The 24,575-nt window shown below is 42.8% G+C and overlaps 1 protein-coding gene across 19 annotated transcripts in view; it reads left to right on the plus strand.

The window, feature by feature from the left end:
• The window catches only part of rapgef6 (Rap guanine nucleotide exchange factor (GEF) 6), a 721,150-nt gene that overhangs the window by 450,594 nt on the left and 245,981 nt on the right, over nt 1-24,575 (plus strand). For all 19 annotated transcript variants that reach the window (XR_009655729.1, XM_060935824.1, XM_060935835.1 and 16 more), the window contains one exon: nt 18,821-19,032. Coding sequence is in view for 18 of the 19 variants with exons in the window: in XM_060935824.1 (XP_060791807.1) it covers nt 18,821-19,032 (212 nt within the window). In the remaining variant the exon portion in view is untranslated. The remainder of the gene's footprint in view (nt 1-18,820; nt 19,033-24,575) is intronic.

The raw sequence follows: 24,575 nt of genomic DNA on the forward strand, positions 1-24,575 counted from the left end.
CTTCTTTTTCCAGTCCCCCAGGATTCCGCGGGCCTTTTTTGTGATTGTTGCGGGCTAAAATGTCTGATGTTGCAGGGGTTTCCAAAAAAATTGCGATGAAAGTTGCGGTGTTTTTTAGGTTTTTGTTGCGATTACATTGCGGAAGGAAGTGAAAGTTGTGAGAAATTGTTGCGATTTTCTCTTTTTGTGATTAAAACTGAGTGATATGTTAAATATTAAGTTATTACTGAAAAACTATTGATTAAAAAAACAAAGAGAAATGGTCCTATAAACAACTTTACCAATATAAAAGATTACCAGGACTACAAAAATGCAGAAAAATAGGCTTTACTTATCTAAATGCACCTGTTGGTTCAAAAGTTAAAGTACATAGAACCTCACAGCACAACATGAAGTTACCTTAAAATATAATATAAATGCCTCAGCTTTTATGTAAGAAAAAAAAACTATTAATACTAGTGCTGTGTGCAGGCAGTCTCTCCTGAAGACTAAATTAAACAATAATTATAAACTAATAAAATAAATGGCTCAGGCTTCATAGAAGAAAAAAACAATTTGAACAGAATCTCACAGTATGATGCTGAAGCTGCCTAAACAATGGAAAATAAAATACCATTTTGGCAAAAATGTTGGCATCCATTAACTTCTTGTATTAAGTAAAAAAAAAAAAAAGTGCACACAGTCCTTCACTGTAAACATAACACACTTTCAGTGTTGCCAGATACTGCTGACGTTTTCCAGTCCAAAATATGTTCAAAACCCGCCAAAATGCACTTGAAATCGCTCACTCTGGCAACACGACACGCATGCTGCTTCTCTTGAACACACGGAAGTAAGGCGGAAGGTAGTTTGTCGACGTCACCTCAAGACGACGCCAACGATTGGTCAAATTTGCGGGAAAGTTGTGGTGATTGGATATAATTGCAACACCGCCCTGAATTCGCGGGGATTGGTTGAATTTGCGCTGAAGTTGCAAATCGCAACATCCTGGAGGCTCTGTTTTTTTGCTTGGCCCAGACTTTGTCTCCTCACTCACTGTAGCTTTAGGTACTAAAAAACGATCCATTTCGTCTCTCACGTTGCGCCCCCCCTGAAGAACTCTGGCGCCCCCCAGGGGGGGCGTGCCCCACACTTTGAAAAGCCCTGTACTAAATGTATCGTATAACATATTGATTTCAACATACTTTGTGCTTGTCTGATAGTGTGTCTCTTGTTATTTCTGTTTGGGTGTGTTGAGAAGTTTGCACTGATGAAAGGGGATGCACTTGTATACCATTCATATAAAAGTGTATACTGTACACCTGTAAATTTGTACAGTATACACTTGTATACTTATGGTATGCACTTGTATACCATTCGTGAACAAGTGTATACTGAACAAATATACAAGCTGAGCATTTTAATAGTCTTTAACATTCACTAGTTTTAGATCATTCAAATTTTGCTCCAAACATTATTCAAATCCATAATGATTCATCTGTATTTACTGATTGCATTTAAGACCTTCATTGGTTTTCTTGTTGACTTTTGTCAGGTTGCAATGCTGGTGCAATAAAAGTGGCATAGTAACATCTTATTTACTGCTTATTTATAGCATCCATTTAGAAGCGGGCTGGTCTTGTGTGGTAAGGTGCAGTAAGTCAAAGAACCTAGCTCTGGGCAACAGCGAGTTAACTTGATGTAATTTTTTGTATCTGTTTATACTCAAAATGCTAATGTGTTTTTGGAATTGGATTTAAACCAGAAAAGCCACTAGGCACTAGAAAATAGTGGAAACATTTTAAAACACCAAACAGTGTATACTGGAAATGGTGTAAAACACACACACACAAAAAAAAAAAACCAGGGCTGCTCAAATAATTTTTTTTTATTTATTTACAGATTACAACCCCGATTCCAAAAAAGTTGGGACAAAGTACAAATTGTAAATAAAAATGGAATGCAATAATTTACAAATCTCAAAAACTGATATTGTATTCACAATAGAACATGGGCAACATATCAAATGTCGAAAGTGAGACATTTTGAAATTTCATGCCAAATATTGGTTCATTTGAAATTTCATGACAGCAGCACATCTCAAAGTTGGGACAGGGGCAATAAGAGGCTGGAAAAGTTAAAGGTACAAAAAAGGAACAGCTGGAGGACCAAATTGCAACTCATTAGGTCAATTGGCAATAGGTCATTAACATGACTGGGTATAAAAAGAGCATCTTGGAGTGGCAGCGGCTCTCAGAAGTAAAGATAGGAAGAGGATCACCAATCCCCCTTAATCCTGCGCCGACAAATAGTGGAGCAATATCAGAAAGGAGTTTGACAGTGTAAAATTGCAAAGAGTTTGAACATATCATCATCTACAGTGCATAATATCATCAAAAGATTCAGAGAATCTGGAAGAATCTCTGTGAGTAAGGGTCAAGGCCGGAAAACCATACTGGGTGCCCGTGATCTTCAGGCCCTTAGACGGCACTGCATCACATACAGGCATGCTTCTGTATTGGAAATCACAAAATGGGCTCAGGAATATTTCCAGAGAACATCATCTGTGAACACAATTCACCGTGCCATCCGCCGTTGCCAGCTAAAACTCTATAGTTCAAAGAAGAAGCCGTATCTAAACATGATCCAGAAGCGCAGACGTCTTCTCTGGGCCAAGGCTCATTTAAAATGGACCTTGGCAAAGTGGAAAACCGTTCTGTGGTCAGACAAATCAAAATTTGAAGTTCTTTATGGAAATCAGGGACGCCGTGTCATTCGGACTAAAGAGGAGAAGGACGACCCAAGTTGTTATCAGCGCTCAGTTCAGAAGCCTGCATCTCTGATGGTATGGGGTTGCATTAGTGCATGTGGCATGGGCAGCTTGCACATCTGGAAAGACACCATCAATGCTAAAAGGTATATCCAGGTTCTAGAGCAACATATGCTCCCCTCCAGATGACATCTCTTTCAGGGAAGACCTTGCATTTTCCAACATGACAATGCCAAACCACACACTGCATCAATTACAGCATCATGGCTGCGTAGAAGAAGGGTCTGGGTACTGAACTGGCCAGCCTGCAGTCCAGATCTTTCACCCATAGAAAACATTTGGCGCATCATAAAACGGAAGCTATGACAAAAAAGACCCAAGACAGTTGAGCAACTAGAATCCTACATTAGACAAGAATGGGTTAACATTCCTATCCCTAAACTTGAGCAACTTGTCTCCTCAACTGTCAGTCCCCAGATGTTTACAGACTGTTATAAAGAGAAAAGGGGATGTCTCACAATGGTAAACATGGCCTTGTCCCAACTTTTTTGAGATGTAGTGTTGTCATGAAATTTAAATCACCTAACTTTTCTCTTTAAATGATACATTTTCTGAGTTGAAACATTTGATATGTCATCTCTGTTCTATTCTGAATAAAATATGGAATTTTGAAACTTCCACATCATTGCATGACATTTTTATTTACAATTTGTACTTTGTCCCAACTTTTTTGGAATCGGGGTTGTATAACAACATAGAGCAATTTGCCAAAAATTCTACCAGACACCCTGGCATTCTGGCAAGCTTTCTTTCTTCAATCTAAAGTGACTGAGTTAGGAAGTGTAGTGTGTTTCAAGCCAAGAAGCCTTTATTTGTCACATGTACACTCAAGCACAGACTTAAGCACACAGTGAAATTTAACCTCTGCATTTAACCCATCTGAAGCAGTGAACACACACATTCACACACAAGTGAGCAATGAATACACACACAGAGCAGTGGGCAGCTATGCTACAGTGCCCAGGGAGCAGTTGTGGGTTAGGTGCCCTTGCTCAAGGGCACTTCAGCCCAACCTCAGGCTGCCCCATGTTAACAAAGCCACATGTCTTTGAACCATGGAGGAAACTGGACCACCCAGAGGAAACCCATGCAAACACGGGGTTGAACATGCACAGAAAGGCTCCACACAGAAAGGCTCCATCGGCCGGCCACTGGGCTTGAACCTAATGTAGAACCTTCTTGCTGTGAGGTGATGGTGCTAACCACTACACTACCATGCCACCCACAAAGCAGCTATGTTGTTAGGTTTTGATCTGTCTGTAGTGAAGGAGGTTGAATTGACAAAGTATGATTTATGAATGTAGACCTCTGCCACCTAAGAGATTCTGCCTCATGGATCAATCCGGGAGCAAACAGTCACTGATGCAGACACAGCTGCTCAGAGATGTTTCTCAGTTTATTGTAGGACAAACATGGGTATATATTCACATTCAAGAGTGTGTTGTAGCTATGTGATTGGATGATGATGATGATTTAATTGATGAAGCTAAGTTATCCAAGTGTAACTTAAATAGGTGATGAAGCGTTACATCACTGGTTTAGAGTACACTGTTATATGAAAGAAGAAAGACATTATGTACTAGTACATCACCCATCAGGATCATAGTCTTATGAAAAGAAGAAAAAATTACTGGTCAACATAACTATCATTGAGCTGAGAGTAGAATGTGCAAGCGAAGATAAAATCTCAAGGATGTTTACTTAACCAAAACAAGTAGCAATCAGGACTGCCTATACCAGTTTCATGAACAAGTGGCAATCAGACCATCCTGTATCACTTCAAGCATGCTAAACAAACAGTATATTTCTATCAATGCCTTCTTAGATCCTGAAAGGATCTGATGCATGCTTGATCAAACTGGACTTTCCTTGTCTTTAAGTTTCAGGTCTTGTACTGGTATAAGTAGCATTCACAAGTCATGTCAGCATACAGGTCAAAAATGAATGTTATAAGAACGTTAATACAAATATTACTATGTGTATGTGAAAAGGTGAGATGAGAAGAGGTCCCCTAAGGACTTCTTGATTGCTGTATTTCTCCTGTCAAAAGTGAGATGTCAACAGGAAGGGATGACACTTTTTTTTAGATGACTTTCATGTTTCCACTGTGGTTGTGAGCCAGTGAGGACGGCTGTTCTTGTCAGCTGTTCTCGTTCAGGCTGTGCACTAATCAGAAATGTGTGAGTAGGCTTTTCTGCAGGCAGAGCGAGAGACACAAAGACATCAGGTATACTGTTCAAGTTTTCAATCAAAGCTTAAATAATCACTGACAATCACGTACAGATCACCTGTAAATGAAACACCACGGTTACTTTTGGTCCAAGGGGTTGGAAATGGTCGACCCATAATTACCTCAAAATTGCCTCAGTAGCATGAGTCTGTAGAAAAGCTATGTCTAGTCTGTCATGAGACAAAGATAAATGAGAAAACATTGAATAAATGGGTGATTCAGAAATATTTGGGCAAGGCTTGTCCTCTTTGGCTGCCTGCTTGGTGACTGGGATTGCTTAGTGGCTCCCACTGGCTTCAGTTGAGTCACCAGAGTCATGACCTTTGGTTTTGACAATGGATAGTTGTTTTGGGCAGGGAACATGCTTCCAAAAGATCTGTGACAAGACAGGCATGTGATATGTTTACCATCAGTGGCCTTAAAGCCACATGAGTGCCAAATTTTCCTAAAATCATGAGCTCCCCCAAAGGCATAACGGGAATATATATCAATAGAATACCCACACACAGAAAAACTAAATCATTTGGTTTTGAACAAGAGCTGTCAACAAACATGTTCACACCATGCTCAAAGGGAGTCTGAGACATATCACACCTCAGTGATGAGGTGGAGGTAATTTCATCAAGACAGTCATGTTCCAACCATGCTGTATATGGGCCAGACCTGCAGGAAGACAGCAGGTGTTGCAACAAAAGAGATGGGGTATTATCTGACATGACAGGTTTGATAGACAAGTTCTATGTGGCCCACAGAATACACTCATAACCAGAATGTAGCTTAGCAGTAATACAGTATGTTGTCTGAATATTGTTCAAAATTGAGCGTACCTAATGTGATGCATGTAAAATCAGAGGGTGAGACAGTACCAGTTTTTCAACATCAGTCACCATGAGAGCAGAGGCTGCAACAGCGTATAAACACACAGGCATATCTTGGACCACTGGGTCCAGGGTCTTTACAGATAAGCTGCAGGATGATAACCTCTGCCATGCTCTTGGGCCAGGACCCCGCGGCAATCATGCCATCTTCTGAGACATGCAGGTGGAATGGCAGATTGTAGTCAGATATGCCCAGTGCTGGAGCTGATGTGAGAGATTGTTTCAGATCACAGCATGAGTGCATCATTTCAGAAGTCCAGACAATGTCATTGGGCTGCTCTTTCATGAAGAACTTTCTTAGAATCTTATCATGATGAGAACAGCCTGGAATGTACTGACAACAGTAGTTAATGAGTCCAAGAAAAGACAACATGGCAGTCTTATTCAAGGGAGGAGCCACCTCGAGTATCACAGAGAGTCTGTCAGATGAGAGACAATGGTCACCTTGAGAGATGTCAAAGCCGAAGTATCGCACTGAAGGCTGACAAAACTGCAGCGTGGACCATGAGGCTTTAAATCCACACCTAGCCAGGCACATGAGAAGAGCCAGAGAGCCTTGTTCACACTTGGACTTGTCCTCAGCTGATAGCAGAATGTCATCCACATATTGGAGTAATGTGCAGCCATCAGGGAGGGTCAGAGATTTCAGTGAGTCTCAAACAATAACAGAGAAGACCGCGGGGGAGTTGATGAACCCTTGAGGTAGGCGGGTCCATGTATGTTGTTGCTGCTTAAAAGTAAAGGCAAATATAAGTGGAGTCTCAATACTCACAGGGACACTGAAAAATGCACTGCAAAGTTCAACAACAATAAAGTGGGTATGTTGTGATAATAGTGACTCAATCACAGGTTCAGTGCCCTTCTCCTTTTCAGGGGACAGTGGATATTGTTTACACTACTTTCACAGTATTGTTTACAGTATTTTCAAACTGGCAATGTATGGCGGCACCTGTACATGTCCAACCTCATTGGAGTGCAACACTCAGAGAATTTGAGGCACCTGATTCAAAATCTGAGGAATAAAGACTTCAGTGCCTGTGTCTTCCTCCAGGTCAGATTCTGAGAAAACAACAGAAGCAAAAGATAGGTTATCTGGTGTGCACAGAAGAGTATGTCCTTGTTCAAAAGAAATACAACAATTGAGTTTAGTCAAAATATCACTGCCTATTAGATTAAAAGGGGAGCTAGGAATGATAAGTGATGCATGAAACACAGTTTAGGATCATCTGGCATAGACACAAGTAGGGGATAAGTCTTGGGGCATCCAACAAGAACCCTATTTATTCCCACAGAGTTAATAGTGGCCCCTGATACTGGCCCATTGTAAGATTTCCCACTAAAAGATGATCTAGTGGCACCTGTGTCCACCATAAAGGGATAAGTGTTGCCATCTACACAAAGATCAGTTATGGGTAGTGTGCTGGAATGAGTACCAAAAATCAGGGGCAACATATTGGAGTTAGTGTCATTCTGTGGGCAGCCCCATTTCTGTGTAAACTCCCAAGCAGGGGCATACGGGGGGGCACCTGTGTGTGTCTAAGTTTGATGTCTGTAGAGCGAGATTAGGCAGACTACGATGTTCAAAGCAAGTGTTACCTTTTCCCTCATTACATGCCTTTTTCTGACATTCATATTCCCAGTGACCAGCTCTGCTACAGTTGTGACATTGGCCAGGCTTCCAGTCACCTGTGAACGGTGTCTGCATTGTGGCATCGACTGATGATTTACGCTCACCTGTTGGATATTTGGGCTTAATCACAGGGTCAAAGGCACCTGAGGAATCAAAATCTTGAGTCGTCTGGCCCACTTCCTCAAAGCTCATGTCATTTAGGGCACCTGCGGTAGAAATTCTCAAAACACGAGCATTTTCAGGAAGCAGATTATTCAAAAACGTTATGAAAAGCATAATGAAATACGTGTGTGAATTCATGATGCCATCAATGAAATGCAGTTCCCTGACACCAGCAGGACTCATGCAGCCCCACATAAGGACACTGCCACCACCATGTTTCACTGTAGGAATCATGCTTTTTTTTTTGTATTCCTCACCTTTGCGACACCATACAGTTTTGAAGCCATCAGTTCCAAAAACATTTATCTTGGTCTCATCACTCCAAAGTATAGAGTCCCAGTAGTCTTCATCTTTGTCAGCATGGGCCCTGGCAAAATCTAGGCGGGCTTTTTTTGTGCCTGGGCTTTAGGAGAGGCTTCTTTCATGAACAGTATCCATGCATGCCATCCCTCTGCAGTGTACGCCGTATTGTGTCACGGGAAATAGTCATCCCAGTTTGGCTTTCTACTTCTTTAGATAACTGCAGTGAACTTGCATGCCGATTTTCTTCAACCCTTCTCATCAGAAGACGCTCCTGTCAAGGTGTTAACTTCCATGGATGACCTGGATGTCTCTGTGAGATGGTTGCAGTTCCATCTTTCTTAAATTTTTGTACCACTTTTGCTACAGTATTCTGACTGATAAGTAAAGCTTTGCTGATCTTCTTGTAGCCTTCACCTTTGTGGTGTAAAGAAATTATTTTCTTTGAGGAATTCTGAAGAGACAACTAGAGCATCACTCTCCATCCAGCATCCAATCACTAAAAGAGGTCATTGTTGAAGAATAGAAAAAGATTGACGTTGCAAAATGTCACCAACTTGTTCATTCCATGCCTAGAAGACTTGATGCTGTCATTAAAAATCATGGAGGCCATACAAAGTATTAGATGTAGTAGTTTTTGTTGTGGGGTGTACTCATTTTTGCACCACCCTAATTTGAGTAAAACTGAAAAATGTGTAATCTAAGTTTATATTATTAACCTTACTTTCACATTATAAGTTAAACAGATGTTATATTAAACTTTGTCTTTTCAACATTTTGGAAATTGTTTGTGTTCATTGAGATATTGTTTAAAACGTTACTTTTCAAAGGGGGTGTACTCATTTACGCTGAGCACTGTATATATAAAACAAACTTTATCTTTAGCACTTTGTAAAGAGAATAAAAGCAAATCTTACGAATTTCAGTACTTCAGCCAGCAGCAGCCTCTTAACGACACACCCATCAGCTATTCACATGTTAAGCGCATGGAACATCAGTGTCGTCATTCGCTCATTGTGTAGCAAGGGGAGGTGAGAACACGCCCCATTTCACCGGTATAAACAAGTGCACATGTTCACTTGTTTCCATACCAACTGAGGAACTTTGAGGAATGGCCAATGCAAGGAAGATGTCGCCTGCTGAAGCTTCACTGCTGATCCAGGATCAACTCACTCTGGAAAGTGAGTCAGATGATGCGATGTCAGATGTATCCAGTGAAGACAGCGATGATGAACGAATGCATTTTGAACTTCGTCTTGATCCCGCCAAGGATATTTTTGATGAGTAAGTAGGCTAATATCTGTCTCACTAGCGGTTGTTGTCATGCTTTATTGGTTAGCGTATAGGGAGAACTACACTACATTACATTTAGCAGACGCTTTTATCCAAAGCGACTTATAATTGAGAAAAACAATCAAGCTACAGTAGAACGTAGGAAATCATAGAGCAAGAAGAAGAGAGTGCATGTTAGATGGTTAGTGGATTGTTAGGATAGGAGGTGCTCTTTGAAGAGAAAGAACTAGTTGATGGAAACCTGCCATGTTATTTTCAAGTTTTGAAAACATTTTTCTGTTGCCAAACTATGTTTCACTGATTTACTGATTACTGATTTACAGTAATTAGTTACCCAAATCAACATGCCCTGCATAGTCATAGTTTATCTTCATTGCTAACTTTAGACTTATTATAGTCCGTGCATAAGTCTATGCATAAGATTGTGAAATGTAGGCATATAGGCTACAGGTGAAGTAATGACAAAGAAACGGCATCAGAATACTGTTTTGATCATTAGTATGCATGCCTTTGTTATGGTCGGTGTGAACCAAAACCGAAACTGAAAAGGTGTAAATTATCGAAACTGATAATGCATGAACGATACAGACACTGTATATGCAAATTTGTGTCAGGTATGCTATATGCAAATGTGTGTCAAGTAATGCTAGAAAGGTATGTAGATTTGTGCCATTATGTCTGTCTTGTTATGGTAAATTCTGTTTTATAAAGATAATGAAAGAGCAACTTTTTGTATTTTACAGCAATGTGGAAAACATCCCACTGGCGCCAGCTAGGAAGAAAGCACGGTGTCAGGCCAAACAGCATCCACTTTCATGGAAGACAGAAAGTGATGCAGATACCACTCCACCACCACTGCGGTTTCTTCCTGCAAGGGAGCCTGGTGTGCAGCTGAGGGCAGAGGACAACCACACTCCTCTGGACCTCTTCAGGCTGTTCATTTCAGAGGATGCTGTGGAAACCCTCTGCTGCAACACCAACAAGCAAGCTGCCAGGAACATCACAAGAGGGGCAAGGTACAGATGGGTGGATGTTGGAGTTGCTGAATTTTACAGATACCTTGGACTGGTGTTCTATATGGGCATGCTCAAGCTGGGTCACATCACTGACTACTGGAGGAGAAACAACATCTCTGTCCCTTTCCCAGCAGAGGTGATGACAAGGGACAGGTACAGGACAATCTTTTGGAATGTGCACATGAGTGACCCAGATGAAGACAGAGGGAATGATGCTAAAAGGGGAACCTCAGCACATGACAAACTGTTCCGTGTCAAACCCCTCATGGATACCATCCAGATTGCCTGTAAGGCATTCTGTCATCCCCGCAGGAGCCTTTCTGTGAATGAACGCATGGTGCCTTCCAGAGGCCACACTACGAGACAGTACATGAAGGACAAACCAACTAAGTGGGGCTTCAAGTTGTTTGTTCTCACAGACTCCAGCAATGGGTACACTTTGGACTTTTCTGTATACAAAGGAAAGAGCAACCTCCCCACAGGTCATGGCCTCTCTTATGACTCTGTCATGTTGCTGACTGACAGAGGATATTTGGGGTCTGGATACCATGTGTACATGGACAATTTCTACACAAGCCCAAAGCTTTTCAAGGACTTGTATGCTGCCAAGTTTGGTGCTTGTGGAACATAAAGAGAATCCTGTAGGGATTGCCCACGCAGTGACGTCAATGCACTCAGTGTTCACCCAGAGGAACAATCCACTGGATAAGAGGTGGTCCTCTTGTCTGTGTGAAGTGGAAGGATACATGAGAGGTGTCTGTCTGCTCCATAATCCATGCTGCCTACACTGGGGATGCAGTGCAGCGAAGAGTGAAAAGCAGACAGGGTGCCTGGTCTACAGTCTGTTCCATGCCCCAAACCCATGGTAGAGTACAACAAGTTCATGGGTGGTGTGGACTTGTCTGACCAGTTGATCCAGTACTACACAGCACAAAACTGTGAAGTGGCACAAGAAGCTTTTTCTTCACTTCCTGGACATTGCTGCAACAAATGCCTTCATCCTCCACAAAGAACTCATGCAAAACATACAGAAGAAAAGCCTGAGCCACAGAGATTTCATGGAGGAGCTCACTGCACAGCTGTGTGGTGTCTCACTGCGTTTTGAGGCCCCAAAGGCTCCTCTGAAGAAAGTTGGCAAGGCTCACAAGCCAGTTTCTGGGATTGAGCTGAACACAAATGGGAACAGGGCCAGTGATGGTCGCAGAGCCTGTGTGTACTGCAAGTTGCAGGGAAGGAAAACAAAAACCCTGTGGAAGTGCAAAACGTGTGATGTTTTCCTTTGCCTTCAACCTGACAGGAACTGTTATGATGCTTGGCATCCAGATGAGGACTGCGATGAAGACTGACAGCAGAGAGCCATAATCCAGGGATGATCATTAGCTATTGAACATTTAATTGAGTATCTTAAAGTTGAAGAGGGCATATTTATTATAAGATTTAGAAGAAGCCAGAATATTTAATCTGTGACTGTAATAGCTTTGGATTTTAGGGCTTCTTTTCTTTGCAGTAACTTTCCAAGCAGAGAGGTATGGGGGCAGGGAGGTACAGTGGCCAGGGTCTTTGTCTTTGACAAATGGACTGTTGATAGTGACAGGAGGGAAGGGGGATTACAGGTGAATTACTCCTACCTCATCAATATTCATTTGAAAGGGCAACTGGCTTTGGAGAAAACAAAGGTAGTCTGAAGTTTCTACAATTAGTATTGAAGCTACATAACATTTCTGAATGCTTTTCTTACTTTTACGTAGCCAACACCTATGTTTACAAGGTTCAGACTTCAACAGTCTTGTGCAGATATATTTATAGTGTGTGTTTTTTACAAGGTTTGAAGACTCTGAAAATACAACCCCGATTCCAAAAAAGTTGGGACAAAGTACAAATTGTAAATAAAAACGGAATGCAATGATGTGGAAGTTTCAAAATTCCATATTTTATTCAGAATAGAACATATATGACATATCAAATGTTTAAACTGAGAAAATGTATCATTTAAAGAGAAAAATTAGGTGATTTTAAATTCCATGACAACACCACATCCCAAAAAAGTTGGGACAAGGCCATGTTTACCACTGTCAGACATCCCCTTTTCACTTTACAACAGTCTGTAAACGTCTGGGGACTGAGGAGACAAGTTGCTCAAGTTTAGGGATAGGAATGTTAACCCATTCTTGTCTAATGTAGGATTCTAGTTGCTCAACTGTCTTGGGTCTTTTTTGTCATAGCTTCCGTTTTATGATGCGCCAAATGTTTTCTATGGGTGAAAGATCTGGACTGCAGGCTGGCCAGTTCAGTACCCGGACCCTTCTTCTACGTAGCCATGATGCTGTAATTGATGCAGTATGTGGTTTGGCATTGTCATGTTGGAAAATGCAAGGTCTTCCCTGAAAGAGATGTCATCTGGAGGGGAGCATATGTTGCTCTAGAACCTGGATATACCTTTTAGCATTGATGGTGTCTTTCCAGATGTGCAAGCTGCCCATGCCACACGCACTAATGCAACCCCATACCATCAGAGATGCAGGCTTCTGAACTGAGCGCTGATAACAACTTGGGTCATCCTTCTCCTCTTTAGTCCGAATGACATGGCGTCCCTGATTTCCATAAAGAACTTCAAATTTTGATTCGTCTGACCACAGAACAGTTTTCCACTTTGCCACAGTCCATTTTAAATGAGCCTTGGCCCAGAGAAGACGTCTGCGCTTCTGGATCATGTTTAGATACGGCTTCTTCTTTGAACTATAGAGTTTTAGCTGGCAACGGCGGATGGCACGGTGAATTGTGTTCACAGATAATGTTCTCCTGGAAATATTCCTGAGCCCATTTTGTGATTTCCAATACAGAACCATGCCTGTATGTGATGCAGTGCCATCTAAGGGTCCAAAGATCACGGGCACCCAGTATGGTTTTCCCGCCTTGACCCTTACGCACAGAGATTCTTCCAGATTCTCTGAATCTTTTGATGATATTATGCACTGTAGATGATGATATGTTCAAACTCTTTGCAATTTTACACTGTCGAACTCCTTTCTGATATTGCTCCATTATTTGTCGGCGCAGAATTAGGGGGATTGGTGATCCTCTTCCCATCTTTACTTCTGAGAGCCGCTGCCACTCCAAGATGCTCTTTTTATACGCAGTCATGTTAATGACCTATTGCCAATTGGCCTAATGAGTTGCAATTTGGTCCTCCAGCTGTTCCTTTTTTGTACCTTTAACTTTTCCAGCCTCTTATTGCCCCTGTCCCAACTTTTTTTTAAATGTGTTGCTGTCATGAAATTTCAAATGAGCCAATATTTGGCATGAAATTTCAAAATGTCTCACTTTTGACATTTGATATGTTGTCTATGTTCTACTGTGAATACGATATCAGTTTTTGAGATTTGTAAATTATTGCATTCCGTTTTTATTTACAATTTGTACTTTGTCCCAACTTTTTTGGAATCGGGGTTGTAGTCTTTTGTAAGGTTGTGTTTGCACTTAATTTAAATAAAAACAAATTTCATTGCATTCACTTTACTCTCATATTATTGCTGAGGGTGTCCAGAATATAACCATGTGTGTCACTTTTACATGGATGTTTTTAGTAAGATGAAATACTTAAAAATGTCAAGGTTTATCAGACTGCCACAAAGTGTCTGACAGGCCCAGGACCTCAGATTGTTAAAGATGATTCAGTGATCGACGGGCACACCACTAATGTGGATTTGGTCAGTTTCACATCTTTTTTTGATTAATTTTACCAGCCCTTTTTCCACGAGTGTGGGCACTGTCCCAATTATGTTTCTGATAATGCCAAGCATTCAAACTACGCTTCATGTAGTCAAAATCCCAGCTGGGATCAACCAGCATATCATATTCCATTAAACCAACGCTTAACAAATGATTCTTATCAAAAGTACCATCTCTAGGATAAGGTTTCCATTGTGGTTGAGTGTCCATCCATCTGGCCAAATTATCAATGAAAGGTTGCACAAAATGGCCAAAGCCCTCATCACACATGAATTGATTTAGAGTCTTATCTTCAGTCTTGAACTGACTACTTCCACTCATTTTGACATGCACAAAACACACAGGAGGAGAATTTCCTTGGTGGAGTCAGGTAAAATTTCAACAAATTATAGTGTTGGGGAAATAATTTTCAGTTTAGAGTGTATAGACCTCTCAACCTGTCTCTGGGAATACCATTGAGACCATATCCACACTATATATGGCAGCTTTAAAATATACGTGGTTGAGTAAGACACAACGACCTTATTTCCTAGAAACACTTGGGCAAATCAAGTCAGGCAGACCAAATCAGACAGATCAAAACACAGTCTCTTCCAACTGGCCCTAGGAAATACCATAGGACTATTTATATGATCACCGTATGTGTGCAGCTGGGATAGCCAAAAATTACTTAATCCAATTGGCCCTAGTAAACACCACAAGACTATTTATATGATCAACGTATGTGTGTGATTGGGGTAACCAAAAACTACCATCAACTGGGATAACCAAAACTACTATCCAGTAGGTCCTAGGAAACACAATAGGACTATTTATACAATGTACAAGTGCGTTTGGGATAACGAAATTTCAGATCTCCAGATGGAACAAGAGAACCCAGTGTACTTAATTTAAAAAATTCTCTTACCTTCAATGTGGATAACCTGGACATGAGCCCCCAGAAAACTGTTAAGTTTTGATCTGTCTGTCATGAAAGAAGTTGAATTGACAAAGTATGATCTAGGAATGTAGACCTCTGCTGCCTAAGAGATTCTGCCTCATGGATATCTGGGAAATTCTGCCTCATGGATTAGTCACTTACACAGCTGCTCAGAGATGTTTCTCAGTTTATTGTAGGACAAACATGAGCATATATTCACATTCAAGAGTGTGTTGTAGCTATATGATTGATGATTTTTAATTAACAAAGCCGTTATCCAAGTATAACATAAATGGGTGATGAAGCATTACATCACTGGTTTAGACTACACTATTATATGAAAGAAGAAAGACATGTGCCACTACATCACCTGTCAGGATCATAGCCTTATGAAAAGAAGAAAGACATTACTGGTCAACATAACCTTCTTGAAGCAGAGAGCAGAATGTGTGAGCGAAGGTAAATCTCAAGGATGTAACTTAACCAAAACAAGTAGCAATCAGGACTGCCTGTACCAATTTCAAGAACAAGTGGTAATCAGACCATCCTGTTTTAGTTCAAGCATGCCAAACATATATTTTTATCAGATGTCTTCCCCAAATTATTTAGGCTACCTTTGACAAAAATGGGCATCTAATATTCCAGAAAGATCAGAATATCTACTGTCAGAATATCTACTTTCTTATATTCCAGAAAGATCAGAATATCTACTGTGAACTGGGGCACAGTTCATTATAATACCTGTATGATTTTCCAAGAAGATTTTCTTTTAATAACAATAGAAAATGATTATTTAAGAACATTGAAAAACAAGTGAATATGAAAAAAAACCAAATGCTCCACCTATTGTTTACAGTGGTGCTTGAAAGTTTGTGAACCCTTTAGAATTTTCTATATTTCTGCATAAATATGACCTAAAACATCAGATTTTCATACAAGTCCTAAAAGTTGATAAAGAGAACCCAGTTAAACAAATGAGACAAAAATATTATATTTGGTCATTTATTTATTGAGGAAAATGATCCAATATTACATATCTTTGAGTGGCAAAAGTATGTGAACCTCTAGTATTAACAGTTAATTTGAAGGTGAAATTAGAGTCAGGTGTTTTCAATCATGGGATGACAATCAGGTGTGAGTGGGCATCCTGTTTTATTTCAAGAACAGGGATCTATCAAAGTCTGATCTTCACAACACACGTTTGTGGAAGTGTATCATAGCACGAACAAGGGAGATTTCTGAGGACCTCAGAAAAAGCGTTGTTGATGCTCATCAGGTTGGAAAAGGTTACAAAACTATCTCTAAAGAGTTTGGATTTCACCAGTCCACAGTTAGACAGATTGTGTACAAATGGAGGAAATTCAAGGCCCTTGTTACCCTCCCCAGGAGTGGTCAACCAACAAAGATCACTCCAAGAGCAAGGCGTGTAATAGTCGGCAAGGTCACAAAGGACCCCAGGGTAACTTCTAAGCAACTAAAGGCCTCTCTCACATTGGCTAATGTTAATGTTCATGAGTCCACCATCAGGAGAACACTGAACAACAATGGTGTGCATGGCAGGGTTGCAAAGAGAAAGCCACTGCTCTCCAAAAAGAACATTGCTGCTCATCTGCAGTTTGCTAAAGATCATGTGGACAAGCCAGAAGGCTATAGAGTGCTTCGAGATCAGCGCGAACCCGGCGGCGGCCATATTGGAAGTCAAAGCGCGCTGTGTCAGTGCATTGTTGTTGTCCAGCAAAGCAAAATGGGGTGACAATGCCGAATACGTGCGTCATTGTTGGCTGTAGTAACTGAGGGGAAAAGGGTGGCAAAAGCTTCCACAGACTCCCTAAAGTCGTGACAAACCAGGGAATTGCAGCACAGGAGAAAAGCGAGCGGAGGAGACGACAGTGGCTGACTGCCATTAACCGATCAAATTTAGGACAACTTGACTGTATCTGGATTTGTTCTGATCACTTTGTGACAGGTAGGTTAATATTGTCTTGAATTTCATAGTTACTAAAATAGTTACTAAAATAGTTATTTTAATTTCATAGTTACCGGTAGCATCCAGTATGCCGGCTGTTGTGTGACCGTCGTTCTTTCCCTCAGTCTCGTGGCCGCTTCAACATAAAACAACAGGGAAGCAACATGGGAGCAACATTCCCCAAGTCCAGCAATGCAGTTGCAATGTGCACACAAAATAGCATGTCTCTTGTCAACTATTATCCAGGGGTGTAGACTAGGCTGGGATAGACTCTGCGAGTGTAACACTTTCCCTCTGATCACTTTTGTCTCTCCATCTTCAGCAGTAAACACCGACACATCGCGGACCCAACCGGACACAAATCTATCATATGCTTCCATACTCTTGTAGTTCTGGAAATCCTTTAGTTCACAAAATGGACTTGGGTGAACCACTAGATAGTTCACAAGATCTATGTATGTTAAATGCGGCAACAAGCTGGGGTCAGCTTTCCATTCCTTCTCACTAACAGTGTATGGATCTACATTCCCAATGAAATGTACCTTCTCAGCATAACGCTCCCATGCCTGCTTATCCAAACTTTCACAGTAGTGCTCCATCACTTCAGATGTCTAAATTCTTAAAAAATCCAAGCTTCTAAGCCCTCTAATGCGGAAACGAATCGGTGAATGTGTACTCTATGAGCGCTCTGGAGCGAGTGACTTCCAAGATGGCTGCGCATGCGCAGTGTTACTATTTTTAGCATCATCTTGGAGCACTCTATTGGAAAAATATTTTGTGGATGGATGAGACCAAAATAGAACTTTTTGGTTTAAATGAGAACTGTTGTGTTTGGAGAAAGGAAAAACACTGCATTCCAGCATAAGAACCTTATCCCATCCGTGAAACATGGTGGTAGTATCATGTTTCAGGCCTGTTTTTCTGCATCTGGGCCAGGATGGCTTGCCATCATCAATGGAACAATGAATTCTGAATTATACCAGCTAATTCTAAAGGAAAATGTCAGGACATCTGTCCATGAACTGAATCTCAAGAGGAGGTGGGTCATGCAACAAGACAACGACCCTAAGCACACAAGTCATTCTACCAAAGACTGGTTAAAGAAGAATAAAGTTAATATTTTGGAATGGCCAAGTCAAAGCCTTGACCTTAATCCAATCGAAATGTTGTGGAAGGACCTGAAGTGAGCAGTTCATGTGAGGAAGCCCACCAACATCCCAGAGTTGAAGCTGTTCTGTATGGAGGAATGGGATAAAATCCGGTGTGCAAGACTGATCAACAGTTACCAGAAACGTTTAGTTGCAGTTACTGCTGCACAAGGGGGTCACACCAGATACTGAAAGCAAGGGTTCACATACTTTTGCCATTCACAGATATGTAATATTGGATCATTTTCCTCAATAAATAAATGACCAAGTATAATATTTTTGTCTCATTTGTTTAACTGGGTTCTCTTTATCTACTTTTAGGACTTGTGTGAAAATCTGATTATGTTTTAGGTCATATTTATGCAGAAATATAGAAAATTCTGAAGGGTTCACAAACTTTCAAGCACCACTGTATATCTGGCTGTAAATTTAGTTTAGTGTGCATTATCTTTGAAATCCAAATAATATATTTGTATTTGGTTACAGCCCTACTGTACATTGTTTGTTACTCATGTGGCAGAATATTGGTGTCACTGATTTTGATAACGATATAATATTTAATGCACTAGTCAAAAGGGGAAACCAAATTTACACTTGATGTTATAAATTTGGTTCACCCTTTTGCTGCAATTTGAGGGAGTTGTTTTGCTGTATTAGTAACTGGGTCATCATTCTGCTGAAGATTCTGAAATTTAAAAAAGGCATTTTGTGTGTGTGTGTGTGTTTATGTTTGTCTTTAGCGGACTAAACCTTGCTCCTGTGGCCCGGCTACGAGGCACATGGGAGAAGCTTCCTAGCAAATATGAAAAACTTTTTCGAGATCTGCAGGATATTTTTGACCCCTCACGCAACATGGCAAAATACCGCAACATCCTGAGCAGCCAAAGTATGCAGCTGCCAATTATCCCTCTCTTTCCTGTGGTTAAGAAAGATCTTACATTCCTGCATGAAGGTATGTAAATGCTAAATTCTCCTCTAGACAAGTTTTGATCAAGAACATTAATAATAAAACAGACAAAACATTGAACGATACACAATAGACCAGCATTTCTCAACCTTTTTTCAGTCATGGCACCCTTCAGAAGTATGCAAATTCTCAAGGCACCCCCATATAAAATATACGCAGTCACGCTGACCATACGCTGACCCCAGCAGTGACATTGTGACATGGGAAAGGGGGCCGTGAGACAAATTTTGATGATGCATGAGGCGGCAATGATCTGCGTTAGTGCAACTATTATTTTTTGGAATTTTAATTCATTTTATTTATTTCAATGTTAGAATATGTAATTTTTTGACGGCACCCCTAACGAAGCCGGACGGCACCCCAGGGTGCCGCGGCACCCAGGTTGAGAAAGGCTGCAATAGACCATCACTAGCATGTATTAATTGTTTGCTACATAAACACTCCCTCAGAAGTGCAAGTATATAAAGCGATTTTTAGCACAAAGATAGTTACTTTCTTTTCACCCACTCATTAGCAGTCTGCCTGTCTTCTATTACTACCTTACTTTCTTCTATTACATGCCAGTATTGCTTAAGAGCTGGAGAAATGGATATTACAATGTAACTGCAGGTTCTTTTTCACACACGCTCATCTTGATTCTTTCTTGTGTGTGTGCCATATGCAGAGACCTTCCAGAAAGTCATCACTTGACTGTGCAATGTAGTATTTGGTTTGAAGCACTGCAGGAAATGGCTGTCTGTCTATTTCTTCTTCTTGGCTCATAAAGCATCGGACCTTTTATGCATTTTGTAGCTATTTGCAGCTTGTGACCACAGTTAGCACTATAGGTGACCAAAGCTGGCAATAGGCTTTCAGTCATCATCTTCGTTTTTTTTTTTAGGCTATAGTTGGATTAGCATGTTAGCCTTATCAATCCTGCTCTGTTCATGAATTTAGCTACAACTATTTTGTATTGGGTGTTTGGGGTATTTCAAGGGGGGTAGCACCTTTGTGGAACGGCGATGGAGTTTCCTTCGGGGGACTGCCGGAAAGCTTTGGTCCTCACACTGGCACCCAGCTCTCACCTGTGGCTCCAAGTAGCTGGGATGGGCTCCAGTGGCCACACCCCAGTAAACCCTCTCAGTCGGGGGGCCAAACCAGGTGAGAATAGCCGGTCAGATTTCCTGGCTGGTGAAGGGACAGGTCCTGTCCCAACAAACTGCCTTTGGTCAGTAGAGGATTCAGGACCCACTGATGACATCAACCCGAAGAGTACTATGGATTCATGACACCAATTAGAAGAAGATGGGGCGGCGGCTTTGTACCCTCCAGGGGGCTTGCCCCTCTACAGGCTACTGGAGAAGAGCCATGGTCAACTCTGTGACTACTGATGACACGACGAGCCCAAACCCAATAGGGAGGCCCACTGCCGATGACCACAGAGGAGTCCAAGGCAGGTTCAGCCTATGCAACAGTGTCTGATTGGGCACCTGGAACATCCAGACACTTTACCAGACCGGAAAGCTGCATATTGTCACCTGCGAGATGAGACGATGCAACATTGGGATCCTTGGTGTTTCGGAGACTCATTGGACGGGTGCTGGGCACTTCACCACAACAGAAAGAGACCTGGTAGTCGACTCCAACGGAAACAACCACAGGACTGGTGTGGGAGTCATCTTCTTGCGACAGGCCTCGAGCAGCATGCTGCCCTACCGGCCAGTCAACGACAGAGTGCTGCACATCAGGATTAAGGCCTCACCATTCAACATCTCCTGGATTCAAGTCTATGCTCCCACCACAGAGGCAGATGAGGAGATGGTGGAGGCCTTCTATGGATCCGTACAAGACAGCCTGCGCAAATGCCAGAGTCAAGACATCGTATTTGTCGCAGGAGACTTCAATGCCAAGGTGGGAGCTGACTCACCTGACAGAGATGTCTGCGGGCCGCATGGGCTGGGAGCACCAAACGACACAGGAAAGCGACTGCAAGACTTCTGTCACGACAATGACTTATTCGTCACCAATACAGCATTTCAACATCCAGAGAGGCAGCGCTACACATGGCAGTCCCCAGGTGGCAGGTACAGGAACCAGATCAACTTCATCTTGATCAAGAGACGCTGGCTGAGGAGCATCACTAACTCGCGAGCATATCCGGGGGTTGACTGTGGCTCAGACCACAACCTGGTGGGTGCCACGGTCAAACTCAGGATCAGGAGGGAGAGGCCTCGGACCACCAGGGTCTGCCTCAACCTTGGTGCTCTGGACGAGCCAACCACAAGGGCAGCTTACAACAGAGGTTAATAACAGGTTCGAGGCACTGCGGCTGCTAGAAGAGGAGCGACCCCCAGAGGAGATGTTTGTGGCTCTGAAGGAGGTGATCAAGACCACGGCAGAGGAGGTTCTCAGTAGTAAACCAAGGAGGGCCAACCAGCAGTGGATCTCTGAGGAGACTTTGCAACTGATAGAGAGGAGGAGGAAGCTCAAGGATGGGTGAGCCACTGAAGACAGGGAGGAGAGGTACAGAGAGGTGGACACAGCGGTCCAGAGAAAGGTCAGAATGGACAAGGAGAGGTGGCTGGAGGAGCAGTGTGCTGCAGTGGAGGTAGGGCTTCAGCACCACAATATGAGGAAGGCCTATGACCTCATCAAGACCTGAGGAAGGGCTTCCGACCATGAAAGAGGAACATCAAAGACCCGGAGGGCCATGTCCTGACAGATCTCCAGGACATCCTGAGGAGATGGAAGGACTATGACGAGAGGCTCTATCACGACAACGATAACCTCGACACGGATGACATCCAAGAACAAGGTCCTATCATCTTGGAATCAGAAGTACAGGAGGCCATCAGGAGACTACCCAATAACAAAGCCATGTGTATCAACGACCTTCCAGCAGAGCTACTCAAGACCAATAACTGGAGCATCCAAGGTGCTCTGCAAGCTGTGCAACAAGATTATGGAGACGGGTGAGTGGCCGACAGACTGGCTTAGTGTTCATCCCGATTCCGAAGAGCACGGGGGCCACGGAGTGTGCAGACCACCGCACCATTGCCCTGATCAGTCATGCCAGCAAGATCCTCCTGCGAGTCCTGCTCCAGAGGACCCAGAAGACCGCTGAGGAGCAGTTTACAGAGGTGCAAATGGACTTTCGGAAGAAGGTCGGCACGAGAGACCAGATCGTCAATATCAGGATCATTATGGAGAAGGCAAGGGAATTCAACACCCAGCTGTACATGGCCTTCATCGATTACAAAAAGGCATTCGACTCAGTGCACCACTCCAAACTGTGGGACGTGCTGAGGAAGATGGGAGTCAGCGGCACAGTAATTAAACTACTGAGGAACCTGTACAGCAGGCAGCAGGGGGTGGTCAGAGTGGAAGACAACCTCACGGAGTGGTTCACCATCGGAAAGGGAGTACGACAGGGCTGCCTTTTGTCGCCCATATGCTTCAACTTCTACTCTGAGGAGGTGATGCGGCAGTTGGCAGATGAACTCAACTGGGTTGGAATCACCATCAGTGGCCAGGAGCTGAACAACCTATGCTTCGCCGATGACATCGTCCTGATAGCGAAATCACCAGCACAACTACAGGCTCTGCTAGATGAGGTCGACAGAGTTTCCAGGGAGTACCAGCTGGAGATCAACACCAAGAAAACAAAGGTGATGGCAGCCACCAGGGAGCCAGAACAACTTAACATTCACTGCCGAGGTGTCACATTGGACCAGGTGGAGAAGTTCAAGTACCTGGGTTCCATCATTGAGCAGACAGCAGATTGCAGCCACGAGATCAGGGCTCGGCTTGGAGCAGCAAGATCCGCCATCCAGTCACTCATCACTCTGTGGAGGGACCACGCTATCCAGAACACCAAGCTGAAATGCCTGAGGACGCTGGTATGCCCTGTGGCATTGTACGGCTGCGAGACATGGTCCCTGAGAGCTGCAGATATCAAGAGACTGATGGCATTCGAGATGAACTGCTACAGACGGGCACTGAGGATCAGCTGGATCGACCACAGAACCAATGAGTTAGTCCTGGAAGAGATGGGCATGGAGCGGCAGTTCATGGTAACCATCAAAAGGCGGAAGCTACAGTACTTCGGCCACATCATCAGGGCACAGAACCTCTGCACCCACATCCTCGAGGGTAGAATCGACGGGAAGCAGTCGAGGGGACGACAAAGATGCCGCTGGATGGATGACATCAGAGACTGGACTGGGAGACCAGTGGGAGAATGTACGACCATCGCCAGAGAGGGGAGACGTGGAGAGCGGTGGTGCATGCTGTGTTCATGGTCCCTGACCCTCAACAATGAGGATGGGATTAGACAGACAGACAGACTTTGCTGCTCAGTATGGCACTCACCTCACAGCACTGATAATTTCTCCACACCTCCCACTATCTGACGAACTGTCGGCCTGTGAATACAGGTTGCTAGCATGGTAAAGTGGTTCCCCCTCACCATATCTTACACCACTGAGCTGTGAAGTTAGCTGGACATGCATACAGGGGCTGGAGTTAGACTTCATTCGGTTTCCCTGTGTCTGCACAAAGGGGGCCTCTCCTGGTGCTTTAGCTCAGTCTTGCGGCCCCAGTAGTGTACTACCTAGTGGGCTAAGTGTGCTGCTACTAATGTGATGCTACTCATAGCTTGACAACTTTGTTTGCTAGATTGCTAACAACTTACTGGGGTTGGAACTGTTTTTTTTTTCCCTCCCTCTGCCAGCATCTCAGAGAAACATCTCTGGGCTGGATTTCTCCTTTACTAAAGGCTCAGTGATGCTGACACAATGCACCTGGCTGGTAGATTTAGACCCTGATTTTTGAGTCAAATCCTACCCAGGTAAAATGTCCATGGACAATTGATAACTAATGAGCAGAGTAAGAAACAAACTCCAAGTCTCTCTTATAGCATATAGATGACCTAGCATCAGACATAGCTCTGCTGTTGACTTTGGACCCGATTCTGTGAGCACTGGAAAGAGGAATGAGAGAAGGGATGTTATAATATGACTGAATGTGAGGAGGTCGGCCTGAGCCACCTGTCTGCCATTGACACATCATGCCACTGGTGGTTTTGCCAGAGGAAGTGTTGCATCCGAACAAATGCTGCAGAAACACCAAATGCATGTACACTGATAACATTCTGGTCAGGTCTTATTAGATTGCATTATGTATGGTGCGCACAGGCAGTTCTCTAGTAATTCTGCTACTTGCACTTGAGTAATATCATTCTGGTGTGCAGATATTGACCCCTCTGTGACAGAGTTGATTGAAACTACCATGAATCTGGTTTATGGACAGCACCAAGTGTGACTAGCACAATTTGCACTGCCACATGCAGATCAAACCTATGAAACCTATGCTATGTTTCAGGGTCATTCTTTAAACCTACAGCCAAAGAAGCACTGAAGCAAAGAGCACAGGTTCCACAAACTAGAAACCAGCACACTGAAGTGGATCAGTGATGCAGCACCCTTAACAATATTCCTTCATAATTCTGTCAGTTCTGTGTGAGAGTCTCAATCTTAGACTTCCAACAG

This window comes from Neoarius graeffei, chromosome 12 (genome assembly GCF_027579695.1).
Source record: "Neoarius graeffei isolate fNeoGra1 chromosome 12, fNeoGra1.pri, whole genome shotgun sequence".
NCBI classification, from domain to species: domain Eukaryota; kingdom Metazoa; phylum Chordata; class Actinopteri; order Siluriformes; family Ariidae; genus Neoarius; species Neoarius graeffei.